The 24167-nt window shown below is 51.4% G+C and overlaps 1 protein-coding gene across 1 annotated transcript in view; it reads left to right on the forward strand.

Annotated features, from left to right (window-relative positions):
• ELAVL1 (ELAV like RNA binding protein 1) overlaps nucleotides 1-20362 on the forward strand; it is a 36171-nt gene extending 15809 nt beyond the window's left edge. The window contains exons 3-6 of the mRNA XM_074337720.2: nucleotides 6438-6541; nucleotides 8047-8200; nucleotides 12883-13108; nucleotides 16056-20362. Of these exons, the coding sequence (XP_074193821.1) occupies nucleotides 6438-6541; nucleotides 8047-8200; nucleotides 12883-13108; nucleotides 16056-16380 (809 nt within the window). The 3' untranslated portion in view covers nucleotides 16381-20362. The remainder of the gene's footprint in view (nucleotides 1-6437; nucleotides 6542-8046; nucleotides 8201-12882; nucleotides 13109-16055) is intronic.
• Nucleotides 20363-24167: the final 3805 nt, after the last annotated feature.

A 24167-nucleotide genomic window follows, 5' to 3' on the forward strand; every position in this document is an offset into this window, starting at 1 on the left:
TGAAGGAATGAATGAATGAAAGGGTCTGGGGACTGGGGGGAATGCAGATCAGCATGGACATTCATTCACCCAACAAATATGTACTGAGTGCCAGCCATGCACCAGGCCCTGGTGACAGGAAGCATGCGGGATGGGGCGGCAGCTGGGATACCGAGAATGTTTCACGTGTTGGCCTCAAGGATCAGAATGTTTCTGACCAGCCGGGCCCCAGCCCCCGGGTTGGGGACATGCGTTTGTTGCTGCCTGTTCCATCCACTGTTACTAGCCTTGCTGTGCAGCCCTGCCCTGCTGTCGGTTCTGGCGTCTGGTCCCTCTGCAGACACCATAGGGCCCCCAGGGGACCAGGAGCCTGCCTCCACCCTCCTGGACTATCTGTCTTGCTGGCCATTTGGTCCCCAGCCTCAGGCCCAGCTTCACCTAGCTTCTGTTTCGGCTGTGTGCCTCTGGTCAGGATAAAGCCCATACCCCTGCTGCAGCTCTCAAGTCTCCTGGGGACCTGTCCCTGTCATCACAGCCACAGAACCCTCCACTTACCCTTCTCTCAGGCTGGACTGAGCTGCTTGTCATTTCCCAGACACACCTGCTGTTGCACTCTTGTGATTTCACAAATGCTGTTCCCTTGGTAGGAATGCCCTTCCACGCGTAATCAGCCTGACCACTTTTTTCTTCTTAATGAGAATCACTTTTGCTCCTTATAGAAAAAAATTTTCATGTGAGACAAGCAGGAAGAAAACTTTAAATTTTCCGTAATCCAGCCTTTGTTGTTCATGTTCTTCCAGACTTTTTTCTTTGTATGTTCCTGGTCATAAGTAAGTGTGTGCTTTTACACAAATAGGCTCATACCACCCAAGCTGTATGGGGAACTTTTCTCCCTGCATCAGTGGACATTTTTCCCTGTCATTGAACATAGCTGTCTCATCATCTCAATGGTTACGTAGTATTCTGGTATATGGAGGTTCTGAGTTTACCACAGTTTGCTGTGGCTGTTTTTCCATATTTGTAAGCCTCACTGAGATAAGTATCCTGGCACAAATCTTTGCTCACTGGTTATTTTCATAGAAAGTCTTCCTAGCAGAGAACCAACAGATGTGGGAGTGTGTACAGTCGTCCCCTCTCATCTGTGGTTTCGCTTTCCATGGTTCCAGTTACCTGCGGTCAGCCGCTGTCCAAAAACATTACATGGAAAATTCTGGAAATAAACATTTCATAAGTTTTAAATTGCACATCATTCTGAATCGTGTGATGAAATCTCTCGATGTCCTGCTTCATCCTGCCCGGGACATGGATCAGCCCTTTGTCCCTTGTGTCCATCCACGCTGTGTACGCTCCCTGCCTGTGAGTCACTCAGTAGCCGTCTCCATCATCAGATCAGCTGTCACAGTCTCGCAGTGCTTGTGTGTAAGTCCCCCTTATTTTACTTCATAGTGGCCCCAGAGCGCAAGAGTAGTGATGCTGACAATTCAGATTTGCCAAAAAGAAGCTGGAAAGTGGTTCCTTTAAGTAAAAGGTGTGTATGCATAGGACAAAACAGTATATATAGGGTCCGGTACTACTCGTGGTTTCAGGCATCCACTGGAGGTCTTGGAATGTGTCCCCTGAGGATAAGGCGGTACTGCTGTACTTTCTAAAAACCCTGACCCGTATAGCCAACTTGCCCTCCTGGGTGGGGACGAGGGCGGGGTCCAGTTTAAATTCGGTTCCCTCCTGGCCATGCCATTCCCTAGGTGGGCAGGGTTTCTCATCTTTGCCAGCCTAAGTGAAAAACGACATCTGATCCTGGTAGTAATTTGCATTTCTAGGAAAGTTGATCTGTTTTCACATACTTACTGGCTATTATACTCTTATAAAATACCCTTCTTGTCCTTGGCTCATTTTCTTTCTTCTGCAGCCGTTGCTGTTTCTTACTTATTGCCTAATTAGTTCACTCATCCCCCTAATACCCAGTGGCTCCCTCAGTGAAATCTTCCCGTGAGCCCCCATAGACCTTTAAAGGAAGAGCTTGACTGTATCTGCCCGCTCACGTAGCAGACCTCATCCATAGGGCGCTCACCACCCTCCGTCGTGTACCCCAGGTTAACTTGAGAAACACTAAGGGATTAAAACAGTACATCTGGCTGCTGTGGTCTGCAAACGTACGATGAAATGCTGTGGAATCAGCTCTTGGTTTTAACCCTCTCCCAGAGAGAGAGGAGGTATGTTTGGAAACGGAAGAGCCCTTGTCCAGGGTTGCCCAACATGGCGTGAAGAGTGCTCCTCGCTGAGGCAGCCTTGCTTTTCTCCAGGCAGTGGTTCTTGGGGTGCTGGCCCCTGACCAGCAGCAGCAGCTGGCTACTATGGGTAGAAACAAGTCTAGGGGCCCCACCCAGACCCTGAATCAGCCAGGCCAGGTGTTTGAACATCTGTGGTTTAACCTTCCTGGAGGGAGGGCAATGCTGTGGTCCAGGCAAGTCAGAGAAAGAGAGCTGAGAAGCACTGGCCTGTGGCCAGAAGGCGGGGGGGTCACACTTCCTACAATGTGGGGAAGTGAGAGCTGGGGGTGGTGCTGGCCTCTGGGACATCCTTTGTCCTCAGACTTAGGGTTTACTTGTTCTTTATCCCTGTCCCTTCTCCCTCTTTCTTTCTTTCCCTTATCTTCCACGCCTCCGCTCTCCTCTACTTCTCCTCTCCAGGGGCTCTAGTGGCTCCCATCCCCAGACCCGACTCCAGGCAGGCCCTGCCCCCCTCGAGCCCCAGCAGCCTGTGCAGGATCCCTGTCCTGCCAGAGCTCTGCCCCTGAGCACCCCTGCTCCCCCGTCAGAGCTCAGGGCCAGGCCTCAGGCTTACCTCATTTGGGGCTGGTCTCCCATTGCCCGAAAGGGGGAAGGGGCAGCACCTGACCTGCCTTCATGGCCCTGAGTCTAGCAGGCTCATTGGCCCTAGGGGATCGGAAGGGGCTTCGAAGGGTAGATTCCCACGCCTGCCGATATCCTGGGTCCCCACATGACTTGTGGACCCTATTAGAGAAAGAGGAACTTGGGGGTTGTTTTGGGAAGTAAGGGCCTTCCACTAGACGCCTGGGACTCCTCTGTACCCCACTGGGGCTCCCCGCATGCACTTCCAGCATCACCTCTCAACCTGGGCACACTGGAATCCTGGGGAGCTTTCAAACCTACTGAAGCCCCTGTGATACCTTTCCTGCACCTCCCCACATCCATGCCAATTTCATTGCTCTGGGATGTGGCCTCAGCAGTCGTCATTGGTTAGACGCTGCCCTGGTGATCGTCGTGAGCAGCTGAAGGTGAGAGGGAGCGAGAGTGGAGGTAGGTGCTTGGCACTGTTAAGCACGTTGGCCTATGGCCTCATCAGTTGGGTGAAAACCAGGGGCTCCCCCTTGTTTCTCCCCTGCCTTCCCTCCTACTGCACACAGGTGCCCACCACAGAGGGTAGAACAGACTGAGGGGACAGAGCCAGCCCCGGGGATGGGGGTATGCAGACACCCGCCCCCAGAAGGCCCAGCCCAGCCCAGGAGTGCTGGCCGGGAGCTGCGCCCTGGCACTCCCTCCGCGTCGGCCCATCTGCAGGTCTTCTCCATGGGTCTTCCTTCCGCCGCCCACTCCCAGATGCACACTACCCTCATCTCACACCTGGTCAAGCTCACAGACTCCCCACAGGGCCCTGCCCACTCAGCCCACTGCGTCCACTCTCCACCCAGCAGTCCCCTCTGGCCTATTCCCCCATCGTGCAGCCGCGCTGGCTGCCTTTCATTTCCTGGAACACACCAGTCGTCTCTGGCTCAGACTTGGCATTGACCTTCTGTCAGAAATGTTCACGGCCAGCCATCCCTCGGTCTTGCTGCAGATATCACCTCACAGGATGCTCCTGGCTGCCCAGCCTACTGTGGGCCCGTCCTGCCCGTCTCTCACCACAGGAATCTCCTCATCGCACCTGTGCAGTGGTCTTTTCGTTCCTTGCTTGCTGGTTGGTTGTCCGACTTGCCCACTGGGATGTGAGTTTCATTAAGACTCGAGCTTCCTTCTTTCTGATCCTCACCAACACACACACACACCATCCTGGCCCGGGATCTGACAGTTACCAGGTGCTCAGTTAAAATGTGTGGGCAAATTGAGAATGAGTGGGGGCAGGACCAGGGAAGGGAGGCGGTAGCCGTCTGAGGGTGTGTGACTTCCTGAGTGACATTGGCATGTGAGCATATAGGTGGTCAGAGGTCACCCAGAAAGAGTGTATGATGGAAACAAGGACCAAAGGCAGAACCTGGGGACCATCTTGATGAAACGAGTAGAGGACAAGTCTGAGGAGGGATAGCTGGGGAGAAGAAAACCTGGCATTAGTGTCACATCCTGGAGGAGGTGGCACCTCGAGCTGGTCAGCACTGGGCACTGCTGAGAACTCAGGGAGCTGTATCCTGAAACTGGGGGGCAGCACCCAAGGGTCATGGATGGCCTTGGTGAGGGCGGTGCCGGTGGTCAGCTGTGACCACCGTGGGGGGGGCCTGCCAGGGCCACTGGGCACGGTGGGGCAAGGCCCATGTTTATATGCCAAGAGGAAGCAGCTGCAAGTGAAGATACAGGAACAGGGCCTGGAGTGAGACCTCGTGGGTGTCTGGTTTCCCCAGCTTCTTAGAGCTTCTGAGGCACCAGCAGCGAAGAAGACGGGTGCTCGAGGGTCAGCATTGGCCTTAAGGAGACCTGAATGCGGGTGGTGCCAAGCAGAGAGACAGGGGAGCCTATCTGGGGCGGGGCTGGATTGGCCAGGCTCCTTGGCCTGAGCACGGTGAGAGATGGATGGAGTGGGGTTGGGAACCAAAAACATCTGACGGATCCAGACTGAGGAGAATTCTACAGCATTCCTGACCAGCCCTCTTCCAAACTGTCAAGGTCACCTGTCACAAGTAAGGAAAGTCTGAGAAACTGTCCCAGCCAAGAGGAGTCTAAGGAGACATGATGATGAACTATCACGTGGGCTCCTGGATGGCGTCCGGGACAGAAAAGGCCGTGAGGGGACAACTAAGGCGATCGGAATCAAGTGTGGACTGCATTTAATAGTGTCACTGCTGGTTCATTTCCATCCATTCTAGTGTAAGATGTTAGTAATGGGAAACTGCGTGTGGGGTATATAGGAGCTCTGTTATCTTTGTAATTTGTCTTCAAATCTAAAAAATAAAGTTATGTTTTGTTTGTCTTTTTAAGTGGCAAAACTGGGTTAGGCTGTCCTCCGGGTTCTGGATTCATTGTCACCGAAATGGGTCTGGGTTCCCCTGGCACGGTGGGCTGAGCCGGCCCAGCTGCCCTGAGGGTCTCCACCTCTGTGTGACTCAAGGCCTGGTCACGGTTTTTAGCTGCTTGTTGTCACCCTCTGCTGACAAAGCTCCATGAGGGTGGGTCTCATGCACAGCTCTGTCTGCCCAAGCAGTACCCGACGTGCTGTGGGTGCCTGCCCCTAATGTGGTATGTGCATGGGTCAGCTGTGGGCATGTTGCTGGTTCTCTCTGTGCCTCCTCCTACCCCTCCCCTGCAGTGAAGGGGGAAGGCTCCTTCTGCCTCTGACCCTCAGCCTTTGCTCCTCTGTGGCCTCCTGGGAACCCACAGCCCTCCGCCTGCTGTGCTGGGTCCCTCCAGGATATCCAGTTGGTGGTCACTCCAGCCACTTGTAGAAGTTTCACAAAGGAGGGGCAGGGACAACGCTACCTGTAACCTTGATTTTCTTTGGGAAGAACTCAGGCATCCCTTACAACACCCACAGACTTCAGCCAATGATGCCATCAGAGCGGGCGCCACTGCCGAGGGGAGCCCTGGAAGCTTGGCCAGGGCAGTGAAGGCAGTTCGGGCTGCTGGTCTGGCTTCCCTGGGGCACTGGGACTTCTGGGAGTGCTGGCCTCTCCTGCGCTCCCCAGCTAGGTCGCAGATTTGGGAAAGTAAGAGGAACCGACGCTGGGTGGCGCCAGAGCCCAGCAAGCCTCCCTGCTCAGGATGGAACTGGAGATGCCTGGACACAGGGCTGGTCCTCCGTCATCGGGCGCTCCCCATCCGCCTGTCTGCACTTGTGACCATCTTCCCTCTCCCAGACTCGCCCCCTCGGAACCCCGCAGAATGGCCACCACCAGTGGGATCAATCATTGTCATTGTTTGGTGATGGGTTCCCCAGGATGCAGGCAGTAGTAGCACAAATGTTTCTTTTTAAATAACTTTTTAATTGCGAAAGTAATATTTGTTCTTTGCAGAAATTTTACAAGTGTGCCGAAGAAATTTAACAGATAAACCAGTGATATGGATTGTAACCATTGATCTCTAACCCCGCTTCCCAAGGTCCTGGTTCCTGTGTATGTTCTTTGTCTTTTCTCTGACTTGTCCTTCCGAGCCCAGTCAGACATAGCCCTGTTCATCCCCTGGCTCTCAAGGTGTCTCTTGTTGGTTTACCAGTGTGCACGTGTTCTCCCACAGGACACAGCTTGGGCTATGGCTTTGTGAACTATGTGACTGCAAAGGACGCAGAGAGAGCAATAAACACACTGAACGGCCTGCGGCTCCAGTCCAAAACCATTAAGGTAAAGCGTGATGAGCACCATCTCGTTCCTCCCTGTCCCAGGCTGGGGTCTGTCCAGGGCACTGTTAGCACACTCGTGCTTCCGGGGCATCTGGGAGCCTCCTGTCTGCTCCACGTTGAGGCACGCGTGTCAGGTGTGTGTGGGGTGGTTACCACCCAGGCTTCACGCCGTGGCTCATGGCTTCCTCAGCCCTACCAGTAAAGGGAGCCCCCCACCCCCCGAGGAGACGGCCCCCTCCCCGCCCCGGGTGTCCCTGGGTGCGCTGGCTCACAAGCAGCCTCCTCCGCAGGCCTCTCCTGCCTGTCTCAGCTACTGGACGTGACCTTCCCGTCCTCACGCAGCCCCGCTGCCACGCCCTGCCCTCCTGCTCACGCCTGGCCGATTGCGGGGGTGGCATCAGCAGCATCACCCTTCCTGTCCGATCACAGCCAGTTCATTCAACATCCATTTAGCAAATGTTTATGGAGCTCCTACTATGTTCCAGACAGTGAACAAATCAGACAAATTCCGGGCCCTTGTGGAGCCAGGCGTGTGTGTTCTTGGCACGTAGAACCACGCCCCTGCCTCCCTGGCGGGCCTGAGCATTGGGGTGAGGACTCACCCGTAGTCCATGCTCTTGTGCTGCCCCGTGACACCAGGAGGTCATGTTTGCTCCTGTGTTACGGTCTCAGGCTCCTCGTCACACCAGTTTGTGACCCTCAGAGAAAGTTCTGCACAGGTCCCTGTCCTCACCACCAGAGCACACTGTTCTCTGCTTCCTCCCGCCCTGTCTCCCCGCCTCCTGACTCAGTTCTGACTCCGTGGGCTGTGACTGAGGCCTGCCCCCCAGGACGCTGCCCAGCATGAGTGTGGCCTTGGTCCCATCTTTCCTTCTGGCCTACAGTGTCCACAGCTGTCACCGTGACTTGCGTAGCTTCCCTTGCTACCTCTAGCATAGGCACATGCTACTTTATCTAAGGCACAACAGAAGCCTCTCAGGCTTTCTTTGAGTGCAAAACATAAGCCCAAATGACCTGGAGTCATTTAATACTGAACAGTTGAGTGTGGAACTCGGGACTCCTGTAGTGAGCTTATCTGTTGGCAGGCGGATGCCAAATTCCCAGCAGCACCCAGCTTGCCCACTGTCCCTCAGGCTCCTCAGGCAGGGCCAGGTCCTGTTCTCAGCCCAGTGCATCAGAGGGGCATAAGGCCATGGGCAGAGGATAGGTAGCAGGCTTGGGTCTCTGCCCTGCCACCAACCGGCTTTGGGCCCTCGGTCACTCACTTTGTAAAACAGGAATAATGTTGCCCTCACTGGGATGTGAGGACCAGGTGAGAAAATGCTGCCGGGTGTCGGCTCACTGCCTGACCCGTGGGGAGCTGCCAGCATGTGCTGCCACAGGGGATGAGTGTTTGTGTGATCTTCAGCCAGAGGCTGGCTTTTGCTCACCCCCAAATTGAACACCCTCCCTCCATGCTTTGGCCACACACCTGCCCTAACCTCAGAAAGCGGTTTTGTCTTCAAGGTGTCGTATGCTCGTCCGAGCTCAGAGGTCATCAAAGATGCCAACCTGTACATCAGCGGGCTGCCCAGGACCATGACCCAGAAGGATGTGGAGGACATGTTCTCTCGGTTTGGGCGAATCATCAACTCCCGGGTCCTTGTGGACCAGACCACAGGTACAGTGGGTGGTCGGGGACATGCAGCAAGGTTTTCCTCTAGGCTGGGGGCCTGGTTTTCTAGGGAAGACAGATCGTGTTGGATTTTAAACGTCATTAGTTGTTCTACCAATGAGGGCAGAATCGAAATGAGATGACATTGGCATTGGTTTTGTGAGGCTGGGGAGGAAAAGGGGCATGAAAGTAACCCCTGTGTCCAGCTGGCATTTTATGTGAAAACAACATTTGGCACCTTCCCATAGGCCCCAGTGTCCCAGCATGGCCTGTGAACAGGGTTCAAGGGTTTGTTTCTGTCCTTATTGCAGGCAGACGGTGTGTGATGGGACAGGCTTTACTCCTGGTCTGGAGTCCTTTTTATTGCCCGAAGCTACACGGTGACGGTTTCTGATTATTTAGATGCCCCCCTTCGAGTAGCACATCCAAAGCTCACAAAGCTCAAAGCCAGTGAATTCCTCTTGCTGACCGTCCCGACCCCTCTCAGGTCATCTCAGTTCAGGACACTTGTTAGCTGCTTAGTCAGGCACAACTGAGGTGAGGGCCCACACGCACCCTGGAAGCAGCCCCCAGTGGGCAGGAGGCCGGGGTCCGGAGCCCTTGTCAAGCCCTGTGCATGGCTCCGTCTGGGAAATGGTGAGCTCAGGCCATGGCCACTTTAGAAATCCTCGCTTCTGTCCTCACCAGGATTGGGAATCTGCTAACAAACAAGCAAGGGAGCTTCTTGCCCACATTTCTCAGTGAAGCTGGTGGAATTGTCTGCAGTTGATTTTTATGTTCTTCCGACATAAAGGTCACCCATCCCCTGGCTGTGGTATTAAAACTAACACTGGGTAGTTAGGTCACAGGAAGTCACAGCTCCTAGGTGACCTTCCCTCTGCACAGCAGTCCCCAGAGAACAGGTGGGCGGGGTCACCACATTTTCCCACATTTCTGAGCTGTGTGCTCTGGAGAGGGCAGCCTTGTCCCCAGCTCTCCCTTCTTCTGCCCCAGCTGTGGAAGCTCAGATTGTTGCATGCTGGGGCCTGACCTTGACAGAGTGGACAGCTTACATCCCCCAGGCGCCTGAGAAGAAGGGCCTTCTGGAGTGTGGTCTGAAGGCACAGGTCACTGGCATTTCATGGGAGCTCTGGGTATCCCTGTAGCCTGGTGCAGACAGCTGTTCCGACACCAGGCTGTGCTAGAGGGACGTGGACACTACCCCACCCATGCCGCCTCCTTCAGTCTGCCCCTTCACTCGGGCTGGGTATGTGCGTTGGGTGAGGACACCATGTACTTGGCATAAACCACCCTGCCTGCACCAGAATAGTTTCCTGTGCTCCCTAAACCCCCTTACTTACCTTCAAATGCCGGTCGAGAGAACAAGTGGTCAGCTGGTCATGCACGTTTTATTCCCAGCCCCACCTGCGTGGGAGCATGGAGTGGGCGCCCAGGGACCCAGAGGGGGTGACAGTGCCGGTCCACATTCCGCGTCCGTGGTCCTGGTTTTCTAGAGCGCACAGGGCCTGCTTTCCTCTGTTGGTCTCTGTCTAGCATTGCCGATTGGAGCCCAGCACTCTGGAGTTGGAGCCCAGCCACCTTGAGGACACACCCCCTGCCACCATCCCAACGGGGGTCACTTCTGTAGACAGCTCCCCTCAGCCATTTGCCGGGCATTTTGCCTCCTGTCCCTCTGCAAGGCTTCTATCTCCTAGAGTGTTGGGGGCCGCTCAGGGTTGCCACCAGGCTCAGCTGTGACCTTAGGGTGGTTCACGGGACTCTCCCTCTCCATCAGGCCTCCCTGCCAGCCTCTGCCACTTGAGCGAAGGGACTGGAGCCTCCATCCCACAGCTCTGTCTGTCTTAGCATCCTTGGAGGAGCACAGGAGGGAGGTGGAGGGAAGGGAGAGATGAGGGGGTGTCCCAGAGGCTCCCTCCCCCAGCCCTGCTTCCCACCTGCGGTGCAGAATTAAGAGAGTAGAAAGGTGAGCCCCCTGGGGCTGTGGGCTTCCCTTCTTCCTTCTGCTTCAGAGGAGGCCAACCCCCCACCCAGGGCCCCTCTGCTGGGACCCCATGGAGCCCACAGGGGCCAGGACAGAGAACGGCATGGCAGGCAGGTTTGCATGTCAGGTTTGCCTTCATATGATGTGCTTTTTAGTGTGGAAGAAATGGGGAAGCTCTATTAAGAAACCTTGATATCCTGAGCTGATGGTATTTAATTTTTAAAAATGTATTTGCTTCTTTATCCATCTGGTTGTGAACGTCATAGTTTACTCATTTGGGGATTGTGCCATTTATTGGTCTCTGAACTTAATCCTGAAAAACACTAGAGGGAAAGAAAACACAGAGCCATCTTCAAACAGTACATTCACCAAATAATTTAGTCAGTTTACGTTCTCTTACATTAAATAACATTCTTTTCCCTTTTTTGGGTTTTCTTCATTGTACTTTGGCGGTTTTCACTGGAAAGTCACAAAACCAAATGGAAATCACACTTGCACACACTTCTCTGCATGATTGCGAGGTCTGTATGATTCGAGTAAAACCGTCCCCTGCAGGCAGCTTCCGTAGGAGCCAGCCAGCTCCGACTTCCTGTCGTATGGTCCTCAGGCTTCGTTCTGACTTCATGTGTCTAAGCTGCACTTTGTGCCACTTAAGGGGGAATAAAAACAGCGTTTTCAGTTCTTCTGAACTGAACTTGAATGATAAGCTCAAGTTCTAGAACTTCCTGGCACACATGTAAATTGCTAGGTCACGTCTCACTAATTCAGTGAGTGTCTCTGGCTGTGTGCATTTTAAATTTCTGTTTAAATTAGAGTCATGGAGCCAGGGTGGGGGCAGCCTCAAGGCCACTAGGAGCTACTGTGCGATTTCCCAGGGCGCCGTGCTGGGGTGGGGTGGGGGTTGCCTGATGCTGGGAGCTTCCCAGTTGGAGAGTTGGGATGTGTGCTTTAGGGCCCAGCATGGGGTGTCCACATCTGTTACAGTTGTAAACAAAGAATCCTTGGCCCAAGGGTCTGTGTGCTTGAATGGGGCCCACGGTGTCACGTCCAAGTCAGGCCCGGAGGGGGCGCCCGTGCCTTGCAGTGATACTTGTCATTTCAGCACCCCACTGATGTACCTGAATCTCTCCATGCCCCTCCGCGGCTTCTGGGCCAGCCAGGGAGACCCACACCCCGTGCCTACCATGGGGGCAGTCGGTGGGACCTTGTGGGAAATGGTGAGGAAAGGTGCTGGAATGTGGGAGCCGAATGGGGATGTCCAGCGTGGCCCAAGATTCTGGGCTGTCCTGCTTTGATAACTGTCATGCACCGAGTGCTGAAAGCCTTCATCTAGAGAAGAGAATGTGACTTACAATAGCCTGTGACAGGCAGGTGAGACGAGAGTGTCTAGGATAGGGCCATCGACTGCAGCCACCCTACCAGTTACGCCTGTGACGCTAACCAGAAACGTCACCCTCAGACTGGCGCTCGCCATCAGCTTGCCACTACACTTGGACCTTCACACTTGTGAGCCCCTGTTTCTTCTTCTCAGGAGAAGGAGCCAGGCTCTTTCGGGGCTCTGCATCCCCTCGCCCCATCCTCACCCCATTCCTTGAGTTCTTCAAAGGCCAAGGTCTCCTCACCATCCCCCAAGACCCAGAATATGGACTGATGGGGGTGGGGGCGGCTGAGTCCTCTCCCACCTGGTTTGCTCGGGTCTCACACTTGTGCCAACCGATCAGACACTGCCTTTAGCAGCTGGGCGTTTGTTGGGTCTCAGGCAGCCTGGTCCCGGCCATGTTCCTGCTCTGTCGGGGGGTTCAGGGCTTACCTACAGGTGCCTTGGTCTAGGTCACAGAAGAGGCCCTCCCCAGGGGGCCCAGGCCCTTCCCACGCAGTAACAGGACCTGGTACAGAGCAGGCCCAAGGCAGGGACTCCTAACCTGCCAGGGGCTGTCGGGGGCAGTCAGCACTGTTGTGTATGCCTGGGCAGTGTGGGAGGAGAGAGGGAGTGACTTCAATTGATTCAGAGGGCAGTTTGGGGCCCACAGCAGGAGGTCCTGGGACCTTACAGTGGTGAGTGAAATGATGGTGGCGGGAGTGAGCTGTCGGGGTGAGGCTTGGTTACTGGGACTCCACGCCCTCATGGGATGAAGGAGAAGACTGAGCTGGGCACCGCATAGCCAGGAACTGTCAGGCCAGCTGGGCAGGCAGCAGGCTGCAAAGGCCGGGCTGGGCGATGAGGCCACCGTCGCTCCTTGTTCACTGCAGGCCCTCGGAGGCACATCTACTCCTCGGACACGCTGGGAGGGAGGGCCGGGCCCAGGGAGAATTCCTCAGACCCAGCCCTGGTTGCTACCTCCCACCTCTAGCACGTCCTCTGCAGTGGGCATCTGGCGTTGAAATAGTGACAGCAGAGGTAATCACTTCTGATGTGGTTTCTTTTGAGAAAGAGGTTCTGGGGTATCTGTTTGGATTGTGTGTCCCCAAAATTCCTTTTGGCACCAAGAAACTCAGAAGAAAGTCTAAAACCTGAATCTTTTATTAGTCATTATTTTATTTAATTTGTTCATTTGTTTCCATATTTAGATTTAATTTTTGTTTTTCTCATTAACTGAACATCCAGTTTGAACCACAGTAGACTGACTGACTTGATTTTTGCTTTTCAGTTTTAAAAATCCTTGCATTTTTTTCCCCCTAACTCCATTTTTGTTGGTTTGTTAAAAAGGTTTGTCCAGAGGGGTTGCGTTTATCCGGTTTGACAAACGGTCGGAGGCAGAAGAGGCAATTACCAGTTTCAATGGTCATAAACCCCCAGGTTCCTCCGAGCCCATTACAGTGAAGTTCGCAGCCAATCCCAACCAGAACAAAAACGTGGCGCTGCTCTCCCAGCTGTACCACTCGCCAGCTAGACGGTTCGGAGGCCCCGTTCATCACCAGGCACAGAGATTCAGGTGGGTGAGGAGGGCGGCGCTCTCACCTACCTGCCCAGCCTCTTGCCACTTGGCTGGCCGTGATTCTAAAGCTGTGCAGAGAGAGCCCTGCTGGCTGGGTGATGGCACGCAGCAGAAAGCGCTAGGCATGCCAGGCTGATCACATCAGAAGGGTGCACTCAGAATCATTTCGTGTCTCCATCTCCCCACCTCCATCACAAAGGTATCTGTATGAAAGCTATGTCTTTCCATCAGAGTGTTGTCTTTAATTGGAATCAAAAAGATGGTGCCAGCTCCCGCCAGCTACCAGGTGAATGAGTGCATAGCGCTCCAGGCTGTGGTTTCTAGTGACGGCAGGGTGGAGCGGTGAGTTTAAAAGATCACTCTGCATCCGTGAGATAGAAGATGCAGCCTTAGGTATGCCTTAAGTGGAAGCTGTTCTCTTTCCAGCGTTTGTAAACAGGTTTTAGACATTTGACCAGGAGCCCTAAGGCAACCAGTTGTCGTATACCTACTTTGTGGCGTTATTTTGGTATCTCGGTATTATATATCTTCTGTCCTAGAGGCAAACAGTTTTCCCATATTCCTTAGTCTTTCCCTGTTGAAAATGATTCTAGTTGCCAGGATCTAGTTTAATGGGGACAATTTGAGTCAGTAACTTGGACTCCAAAATCAGGTGTGTTACCACCTCACAAATCACGGAGATCTCAATTTAGGGACTTTTTATTCCTTTCTTTTTTTTTGGAGGGGGCGGTCAAAACCTCAAGAAGTGGCATCAGGGCTTATCTCAGCTATGTTAAGGATTTTTCTCTGTGACTTGTCAGGTTTCCCATCTTTGTGTTAAGCAGTGAGGTTGGGTAAAACCCTACCCATTTCCACAGATGCCATTTTACGAGGTATCATTCTCACAGCCCAGCAATCCAGAGTTCTCAACTAGGTCAGCTTCCAAATCTGGCTCTTCTAGTTCAAAGACAAAGACAGGGGAAGTGTCTTTGGACAGAAGCAAGCTAAATCCAGTTATGGAAGTCAGGTAACACAGTCCACCTGCCTGCTAATTGGGTGGGATGTATGGATGGCAGTGTTTATTGAGTTACTCGATAACTGGAAAACTAGGGAAGATTGTAGGAGGAGGAGGGGACCTTGTTCACAGCAATGAGGAACAGAAAAGAAAGAAGAGACCAGAGGAGCAGAACTGCTGGTCAGATAGGGAAGGGATCTGGACAGCCAGAGGAACAGCAAAAAGAAATGGAAGGAAGAGGCAGGTGGAAGAGGCGGGAGGGAAAGCAGACTAAGATAAGAATAAGAGAAAGAGAAACCCAGAAGAGGACAGAGTTTGCCATCAGTTCCTTTCACATTGGAAGAGCCCCCAGGTAAAGGCAGGGTTAGTTCTCCTTTTGTACCATCAGAGAAAAGAATCGGGTGGGTTTCCTGATGGTCATGATGAAAGAAATCATCTTCCAACTAGCAGGGGAAAAACCAGCTAACGTTAATTAATAAGGAGAATAAAAGGCAATAAAATATTACCTTGGATTATTTGCAGTATAATAGCTACATAAAGAGTTAGGTTAACTATAATGACTCAGGTCCATATTTGGTATCCTACAAAACTTGGAGGAAATGAGGTCCTTTGAAAAGTCAGAACCCCTTTCTAGTTCTCATTGAAAACTGGCTGGGCTTAATGTCATACAGATACTTGGGTGCCTTTTCCCACCCCCACCCCCCATTTCAGTTGTAGTCTCACTGTCATCCCAGACAGACTCAGGACCACTGACGAGCCACCTGAGTCATTTTACCAACTCAGACATCCTGGTGTGCGCTGTTTAAAATTATTTTCTTGAAGTCAAAACCATGGCCAATAATGCGTCTTGATTCTTCCATATCTGCATTGAACACAACCCCTGGGTCAGTGGGCTGCACCTCGGGGTCTGGTCCCGCTGCCTGGGGTCACGTCTATGAAGAGAGTGCATCTATTTAATGGCCCTTGCAGGCACCCGCTTTCCCCTGAAGCAGCCCCATAGCTCAAAGCCCGATTTTATTTTGGAGCAGGTAACACTTCTCCGTTTGCATTGTGTGGCTTCACAGATGCTGCATCGTGCTCAGATATTCTTAAATTGACTCTAAGACTGTGACTTTTTAATCGAAATCATCTAGAGGGCCACATGTCTTCAGTAATAATTTTATCATCTCCTTTAATCCTATTGCAATGACCACACATTGGTAGAAGGCTTAGTTTCAGTGTTACTAAAAGTGTCGCTTTGGAAAGGATCCCACATTTTTGGTAAAGCTCAGTGACTTTGCAGGTCACAGCCCTCAGTTCAGCCCCTGGCCCTTCTGGGATGTTATGAGCCAGCAGCGGAAGGTTGGCCAGAGCCTTGAAAAGGAATTCCTTGTGCCCTGCAGTGGTCCTTCACAGGGACGTACAGTAACCAGACACTATGCGGCTGTGAACCCCTGGAGATGGCAAATCATGACAGAGGCAGATACAGAATGTGGGAAAAGAGAAGAAAAACATCCAGGCCTACACACACACACAGACACACACACACACGGAAGTGTTTCCTCCGGGACAATCTGAGGGTGTAACAGCACCTCAAAGGGTGGAGAAGTTTCCATTATTTAAAATGTGGGAAGCTCAGGAATGATGAACAGGACTCCCAGCCTGGCAGGGAGCCATGTCCAGGCCACTGACAGGCCATCACTGAGTGAAGTCGGCTGAGGCTCGGACCCTCTACAGGCAGCAAGTGTGTCCTCAGTCAGCTCCCTCCCTCCACCACCATACTGAATTCCTCTCAGTTAAAAAAAAAAAAAAAATCCTGTTTGTGACTGGCGGGGGTGTGCCAGCCTTGAGCATCTCTACCTGGCGGAGGAGAGGGAAGGCCCTGAGCCGGCCCTGCCCACCCCCATTACTGTTGTGCCGGCCCACGCTGACCTTGCCCTTGACCTGAATGCTGTGCTCTCTGTTTGCTAGGTTCTCCCCTATGGGTGTAGATCACATGAGTGGGCTTTCTGGTGTCAATGTCCCCGGCAACGCGTCTTCAGGCTGGTGCATCTTCATCTACAACCTTGGTCAAGATGCCGATGAGGGAATCCTCTGGCAGATGTTTGGCCCCTTTGGCGCAGTCACCAATGTGAAAGTGATTCGCGACTTCAACACCAACAAGTGCAAAGGGTTTGGTTTTGTGACCATGACAAACTATGAAGAAGCCGCGATGGCCATAGCAAGTCTGAACGGCTACCGCCTGGGGGACAAAATCTTACAGGTTTCTTTCAAAACCAATAAGTCCCACAAATAACTCGCTCATGCTTTTTTTGTACGGAATAGATAATTCAGAGTGAAGAAGTTGAAACTTTTTTGTTAGTGTACAACTCATTTTGCGCCAATTTTCACAAGTGTTTGTCTTAGTCTAAATGAAAAGTGAAAAGGTTTTTATACTCTGGGATGCAACCGACATGTTCAAATGTTTGAAATCCCACAATGTTAGACCAATTTTAAGTTTCTTAAGTTATTTCCTTTAAAATATATATTAAACAAATCTAAGTAGACTGCATTGACTAACCAGTCCCTCGGGATGGTGGTGAAACTGAAGCATGCTTTAACTTCTACGACTGTCTAACACTCGTTTCATTCGGTGTCTCCACAAACTGGATAAAAAAAAATAGAAATGACCTTTTAGTTTTTGTTTTTAAACTAAAGATGTTAGACAGATGCTGAGTGTGCGTTTTCTCAACTGCTTCAACATTTTAAGCGATTTCTGCTTTGGTTGACATGAAATTGCTTCCCCAAGCAGGTCCCAATGCCACCTCCTGCTCACTCAGCCCCGGGCTCTGCCGAGTGGTCCTGGCAGTGGCCTCGGGCCCTTCTGACGTGGGCCACCATTGGGGAGGGGGGCCACACGTCGGGCCAGGCTCTCCAGAGGAGGACACGAGAACATGTTTCGTAAGGCCAGGCGCCAATGGGAACGGACCAAAGAGTTTCAGGGAAACTCCATATATTCCCGAGTCAGATCTAAGCTCCAGGCACGCCTGAAGATGTGTCGCTATTCTGACATCCCGAAGTCCTGCCCACACATTGCATGCACGGTGCCCCCCACACCAGATACTGTTCACAGTCATTTCTCCACTTTCCAAGAGCATTTAACATAGCTCGAATGCATAAGATAGCTCTATTTTTTAATAACACAGAAACATTTGAGCATTGTATTTCTCGCATCCCTTCTCATGAGTGCTAGACTCTTTTTCTATTTTAGTCAGATTTTGTTTTGAAATTTTGCTTTCGTATGAACACTCAGCAGAAAAGTACTTCTTGCCAGTATCTATTAACAAAAAAAAAAACAAAACCTTTGATTTGTAGTTTTAAAGATTAACCCTCAAAGTTCTCTTCATAACTGCTTTGACATTTTGGGTTGTTCTGTTCTGTTAATTTTCTTTTGCTTTTTTGTGTTTTTTGTTTGTTTTTACTTTTGCATTTAAGACCATTAAATTTGATTTTGTTTTGCTCAAATTTTGTTTTGTTTTTTATTTTACCTTTTCTTTCTTTTTGGCTAGGTGAGGTACAGACGGCCCAGCATTCAGGGAGAATGTATAAGATCTTAAACAAATACTTCCCTCAAAACAAAGCATTTACAAATCTGTGATGTAGGAATGTGCAGTCACAGGTGGTGTTTTTTAAATGGGGAGCCATTAGGGAGCCGAGAGAGGGCCTGAGAAGTAGCCAGGGCCGGAACTCCGGGCAGCTTCTCAGGAGCGTGATTCGATTTTTATAAATAACGTGTACAGAGAGAATCAAAAACAGGATAACTTAGTACAGCAGTTTTTAACCTTCACATGAGACTAAAACATGTAACGGTAGGCTGTGTTTTAGTTATCGATATCATGGAATTGTGGCATTATTTATCTATTTATCTATTTATTTAAGTGGGGGAAAAAATGGCCGATAGGTGCAGCCTTCTCCAGAGCAGATCAGTGTTCTGAGAAGCCCTTGAAAAATGTGAGGCTGCCTGTCCCTGTCCTGTTACCCTCATACTTTATTGAGGGGCTGCCGGCTGCTTGCATTATCCTCCCAAATTTAAGATGTTGCCAGTGTTGTTTTCCCGCGAGAGGCAAAGTTCATACCTAAGGCTTTGTCTCGTAAGTTGGCCTGTGCCAATGCAGGATCTCCTCCCTCCAGCAGAAGTTTCCAAATCCTGAGTCAAAGCCAGTTTACGTGCCTCCTCCTGGAGCCCAGAACACAAAGAGGGTCCCCGCTGTGTCTCGCCAGAGCGTTCTTCACCGCGGGATAGGGATGTTTTTCTGGAACAATATGCCTTTCGGGATGCAAGCCTCAGGCCAACAGCTTGTCAGAGATGAGACTCCCACTTCAGACACCGACCCGTAAGCCTCCTCATTGACACGTATTCCTGCCAGCCCTCGCTGGGGCTCGGCTGCTCGCGAGGATTGTCATAAGTGTAAACTGAAATGACCCCGGGCTTGCAGCCAGCACCGCAGCTTCTTCCCTCCCCTCCCTTTTATTTGAACCAGACTGATTATTCTGATGCTGGCACGATAGGCTGAGAAGGAAATGTAAAGTACATACAAGCCTTTGAAAGTTGCCTCAAGTTCCTCAGTTCAGTAAAATTCTTATGTTATGTGGTCGCCACTCTTTGAACAGCCTTCTAACTGAAAACCCCATTGTGTTTCTTGGGGAGTTTCAATTTGCAGGTGTGTGGAAGGATCCGCTTTTGACACGTTCCTCCTGAAAAGCAGCTGTCACTCCCATTGAGGTACCAGATGCTGGCCCTGTGTCTGAAAAATTCATTACATATTCTCTAGACTTATTTGCAAAAGGAAGATCCGTTTTTTAAAAGTCATGATCCAAAAGAAACCGTGTTTTTTTTTAATTTTTACACTGATCAATCATATTTGTATTTCACAAAATGAGTGCTCTCCTTTTATTTGGGAATTTTGATGAAAAAGAATTAAGAGTAGATAATTTCTCAGAAGTTTGGTTGGTACATAAATACCAAAGAGGCTCTGCTTGAACTCTCTTTTGGCCTGTGTAACGTCCCCTAACAGGTATTTGCTAAGCAGCTCCAAACTTGCAAACCTGGTTCCGGTTGAGTTACCCATTTTTCACCCTTGGCTCTGCCCCGTTTAGCTTTTTGATGTGATGTGCCAGGCTGTGGTTTTCTGCTGGCTGTCCTCTCGTCGCACGTCCTGTGACAGGGATTCTCCTGTGGAGGCAGATGGTGCTGGGTGGGCTCGACCTTCTTTGTTCAGAAGGTGAGTCTTTCCCTTGCCAAGGGCAACTGCCTTAACCTTTGAGAGTCTGCACTTGGTGTTAGTGCTGGAAGCCCAGCGTCCAGGGTCCGCACCACACTGCTGTAGGAGTCGCTGCCTCCGAGCTGGATCAAAGAAGTAGATGAATTATTGGCGATAACTTCTCCTGCTTGGCCTCCAAACCAGGGCCACTGACTGACCTGAGTCCGCCTTCGGACTTGAAAGTCGGAGTTAGCATCACCCCTCTGTTCCATTTCACTTCTGATTCAGCCTGATTTTCCCCCCCTGCTTTTTGCAGCCCTCCTAGGTTGGGTAAAAGAGAATAAGAGTCAGCTGCCCAGGGCCTCTTTTCCTCATTCCCCACCTTAGCTATCCACCTGAAATTCTTCCCATCTTCCCAGGACCTAAGGCACCTCTCTCCTATTCACCAGATTCCCAGGCCAGCCACCAACTCAAGTCACAAGTGCTTTTTGTGGAATGGCATTGATAATTGACCCTTTCTCACAATAGCAGGAGAACCTGAATCCCGATCTCAGGCAGGGTTCATGGTTCCAAACCTTTTCATTTGCCTCTGACATCTAATGATTGTATTGTATATTTTTCCCACGACCTTTTGGTGACATAGTTAAGTTTTTCCACTGGGTCATTTTAAGAAAAGAAAACTTACTTGTAAGTCACTGCCAGGACCTACGTTAGGCTACCCAACGGTCTGAGCTGTGACTTTGAGAGGACTGGATTGCACTTCTGCCGGAAGAGAAGGCTTATCTGTTGGTTGGGGCCACCTCCTACCATGTAATGTTCCGTTTACAATGACTTGCTCTGGGGGGGAGCTTTACTGACTGGTCCCCATGCTGTACAGTAGATGAGTAGACATTTTGTATATTAGTGTGTTTTAAGTTATTGATTTGTTTTATATAAAATAATTTATTTTTCAGGTACCATTTTTCATTTTAACTTTGTTTTTACATGGGTTTGTTTTCAATAAAGTATGACACTGCTGTCCAAAAGTCAACAATAAAATGAATCCCATTGTGTTATTTTGAGGATGCTTATGTAACTAGCCTTATTTTTTTTATTTTAATTTTTTTTTTTATTTTCAGGGGGAAAAAAAGCCCTTCTCAGTTTTCCATTTCCCCATTTGCCTTTTTATCCTTGTGAATAAATGTTCTTTAGTGTTTTAGGAAGAAAAAGCAAACCTAGATTTTGATAATCCAGAAGATTTCAGATTAATAAAGAAGCTTTGAAAGAAGACCATTTTTCAAAATTTTAGTGAAGTGTGAATATTTTTTGTCAATGGCTTTCTCAAAGAGAATGAAACTTTTGCACCATTTTCAGAGTTTTTATAGAGATGCCAAATTGATATATTTACATGTAATGGAAACATGAAAAAGTTTTATTAAACAATTGTTCATAGCTGTGTAGACATTTTAATTCAGTTTCCAAAGCTCTCAAAGCGTATTTTTGGAGTACAGAGTAATAATGGTTTGGGGTGTTAACGATTCCAAACATTCGATTGTCCGAATACTTAGTTCTTTCCACAGGTATCAGGTTTGTGTTAAACACTGTATGTGAACTATGACTGGAATTCTGTGATATTTTGGTAATAAATGAAGTGGGATCATTGAGATGTGGTGGTGTAGGGGTGATGGTGTATGACTTGTAAGCAGCCAGCATTGACAAAGCGCCAACCGGGAATGCAGGTGACTTCCTCCTAGGTGAACTTGGGCTGCCCGCTGCCAAGCTCGCCCTGTGTGCTAGGCCATGGACTTGACCCATGCAGGGAGGGAGGGAGCCCTTGGATGGCCCAGTCCAGGGCACCGAGGGGAAAACAGCGGGATGTGCTTTGTGACCACCTCTCCCGCCGCCCTCTGCCTCTGCCCAAAGTTGCCCCCTCCCCCAGACGCATGCACATGCCAGCCCCCCTCCCCTCAGAGACCCCACCTCTCCAGTTTCAAATGTTCTCGGCCTCATGTCTTGTCCCAAGGTGTTTCTCGTGGGTCTGCTCTGCACTCCTGATCCCTGGGTCCATTCTGATTGTCTTCTGACAGTAACCTCCTTGGGTGATGGGAAAGTGATTTCTAACCCGGAGGCAGAACAGAGTACAAGGGTTAAGGGTCAGTCCTGGGTTTGAATCCTGGTCTGCCTGCTCCCCCGTGTGCAGTGCGAGCAAGCCACTGACTCTAAGCCTCGTTGTCCCCAACTGAAATGGGCTCCATGACGCTCACCCCATAGGATCCTTTGAAAAAGGATGCATTTAACCATGCCGCTCTGAATCCAAGGAGCATCCAGAAGCGAGGTTGGGGTCAGCAGAGAGCAGCAGCCACCACTCCCACAGCCAGTGGGCTCCGCTGGAACCCGCACATGAGCCTCTCCATCAGGCGCTTACGTGGCCTCCCCTGAAGTCACTGGTTTTTCTTGCTTGTGTGTGTCTCTTGTAGTTCTGTGTTCGTCCCCTCTTTCCAGATGTGGCTGACCAAACCCATGGATTCTGGGGAGGCCTCAGAATATCCAGCCCTTGCCTGTCATAGAGGGGCAGGCCTGCCCCACCTGGGGAAGAAGAGCCACCCTGCAGCAAGAGGCAGCTTCTGGGATGCCCCACAGGTGCTCAGGCCCAGGGCCAGTGCAGGGCCTCCGGCAGGGCTCCCCGGCCCTCCGGGCGGCTCCTTGGGCGCGGGCGGTCCCAGTCATCATCTGCACCTGTGCACTGAGACGAGATCTGGGTGTCAGCCCTTCCTGGCTTCAGAGAATAGGGCTTCTCCGTCTGAAGTGCGTCCTCCTCCCCCAGGGGTCCTGTTAAAAAGGAGATTCCTCTTCGGCAGGTCTGGGGTGAGCCTGAGCATCTGCATTCCTAACAAGCCCCGGGCAATGCCCACTCTCCAGGAACCCATTTTGAGAAGCAAGAGGCGTAAGAGGGTGCTGTAAGTAGGGGTGTGTTTTGACAAAGCCTTGCCAGCCCCGTCTCCACCTCTGATGCCAAGGACAGCTCCCGAGTCTCCCTCACCCCCTAATTCGGAGCCCTGACAGGCCGAGCCCCGTGTGCGAGGTGGAGGAGCTCTTGCCACCCAACTGCCTCAGCATGGGCTGCTTTCATTTCCGTTCAAGGTTAAGGCTCAGAGGACCTAACGCCTGCATCCCTTTGTCTTTTGGGTTTTTGTTTGTTGAACGTCAGTCATTTCTTAGCACAATTTGAAAGGATTTCCAGAAGAGGGGAGAAAATCATAATCACCAGTGTTGTCCTGGAGAACCTCGGTTTGTGTAATAAGCAGGACCGAGTTGTGAAGTGTTTTCACTGGGGCGTGAGGGGCCCGTGAACCCTTATCCTCTGCCCCTGGCCTGGCATCCCCACTGAGCAGGGCAGTGGTGGTGGCACAGCATTGCCAACCTCTGACAAGCAGCAGCCCGGACTTCCCACCCACCAGCGTCTGGACGCTACGAGGAAGTCCCAACAGCATCATGAAAGCTAGTCAGGGAGCATGTGACAGACCGCTTTGCCCACCTGCCTCGGCCTAGCGGTTAGTGAGCACGTATTGGACCCCAGGGATCTAAAGGAGCCGACCAAAGACCCCCACCCCACCTGTGGGAGTGCCAAGTGCTGAGAGTGCTGGGCGTGTGGGCAGCAGGGCCCCCAGTGGGTGGCACCGCAGGAGTTAACAGGAGGAAGTTGCAAGGAGCTGGAGTTAGTGGTGGGAAATGAAAGCTGCCTTGAGTCATGCTGTGCGCTTTACAACGGACATACTTTTTTGCAGCTCCCTCCCGTGAGGAAGGTGTTACTGTTAACTGTTCCTGTACCCACTTTACAGATGATACGCTGAAGCTTAGCCAGCTGGAAAACAGGCCGTCAGTGCTAGATGTTTTTTTTTTCCCTACCAGTTTGGTAAACAGCATTCTGGGTTTGGGCTGCCCCTGAATTTTGTGTCTCTGAACTGTCCATTTTGGGGTTCAGTTGGGGATGCAAAAGAGGCGTGATGCTTCTTGTAGGCATGACCACATGGGTTGGGAAGGGACTCAGGTGCCTGTGGGCTCATGCCCGGGGGCCTGGACCCAACTCCAACTTCTGCCGGGGGTCTTTGGGCCACTCCATAGCAATGGAGGCCACCTCTCGATCCCCTACAGCGGGAGCAGCCAGCTAGCTCCTTCCCGCTGAGAACCTGAGGCTGATAACCTGCCAGCAGAACTGGCACACAATTTGCACGGCCTCCTAGAGCCTCCTGCTCAAAACGCATATAAATTTCAAGACATTGACAACAGAGCATTAAGCTGAGTGCAGGGCCCTCTGACACCAGCCCTTCCTGCTCCCCATCTCTGCTCTCTGCTCAGGAGTGTTTGAGTTGTCTTTGGGCCTTTTGGAGACCATGGAATTTCAAAAGCCACCTTTTATTCCAAGCACTGCTTTCTGTCTGATTGGTTTTCTCAAGTTGAGTTGACCCGGGGCCTGAAAAGTCAGTGGGGCAGCAGCTGGAGCCCAAGGAAACGGTGACTTAGAGAGTCACTGGGGTGTAGGAGCTGAAAGGCCCTTCCCAGTTGGAGGGACCCAGGACAAAAGGTTGGGTGAGCACAGAGCCGGGAGTTGGCAGGGAACCGGTTTAGTGGCCTGGGCATGAAGACCCCTTTCTCTCTGTCAAGCAAACCCTCGCAGAGAGGCCTTGCAGAAAAGCAGTGTAAATGGGCCAGCGCAGGCCCACACCAAAGGGCCAGCCACTGGGGAGTGCAGAGGGGACCGGGAGAGTGAGGCCCCAGAACAGTCTGTGCAGGTCCTAGAACCCCGGAACCACCAGGGGTCCCACGGCAAAGACCAGTCCAGAAGGGTCAGGGCATGCAGCCTCAG

The sequence above is a fragment of the Rhinolophus sinicus genome, chromosome 15 (genome assembly GCF_057876585.1).
Source record: "Rhinolophus sinicus isolate RSI-liver-muscle chromosome 15, RSI-T2T, whole genome shotgun sequence".
NCBI classification, from domain to species: Eukaryota; Metazoa; Chordata; class Mammalia; order Chiroptera; family Rhinolophidae; genus Rhinolophus; species Rhinolophus sinicus.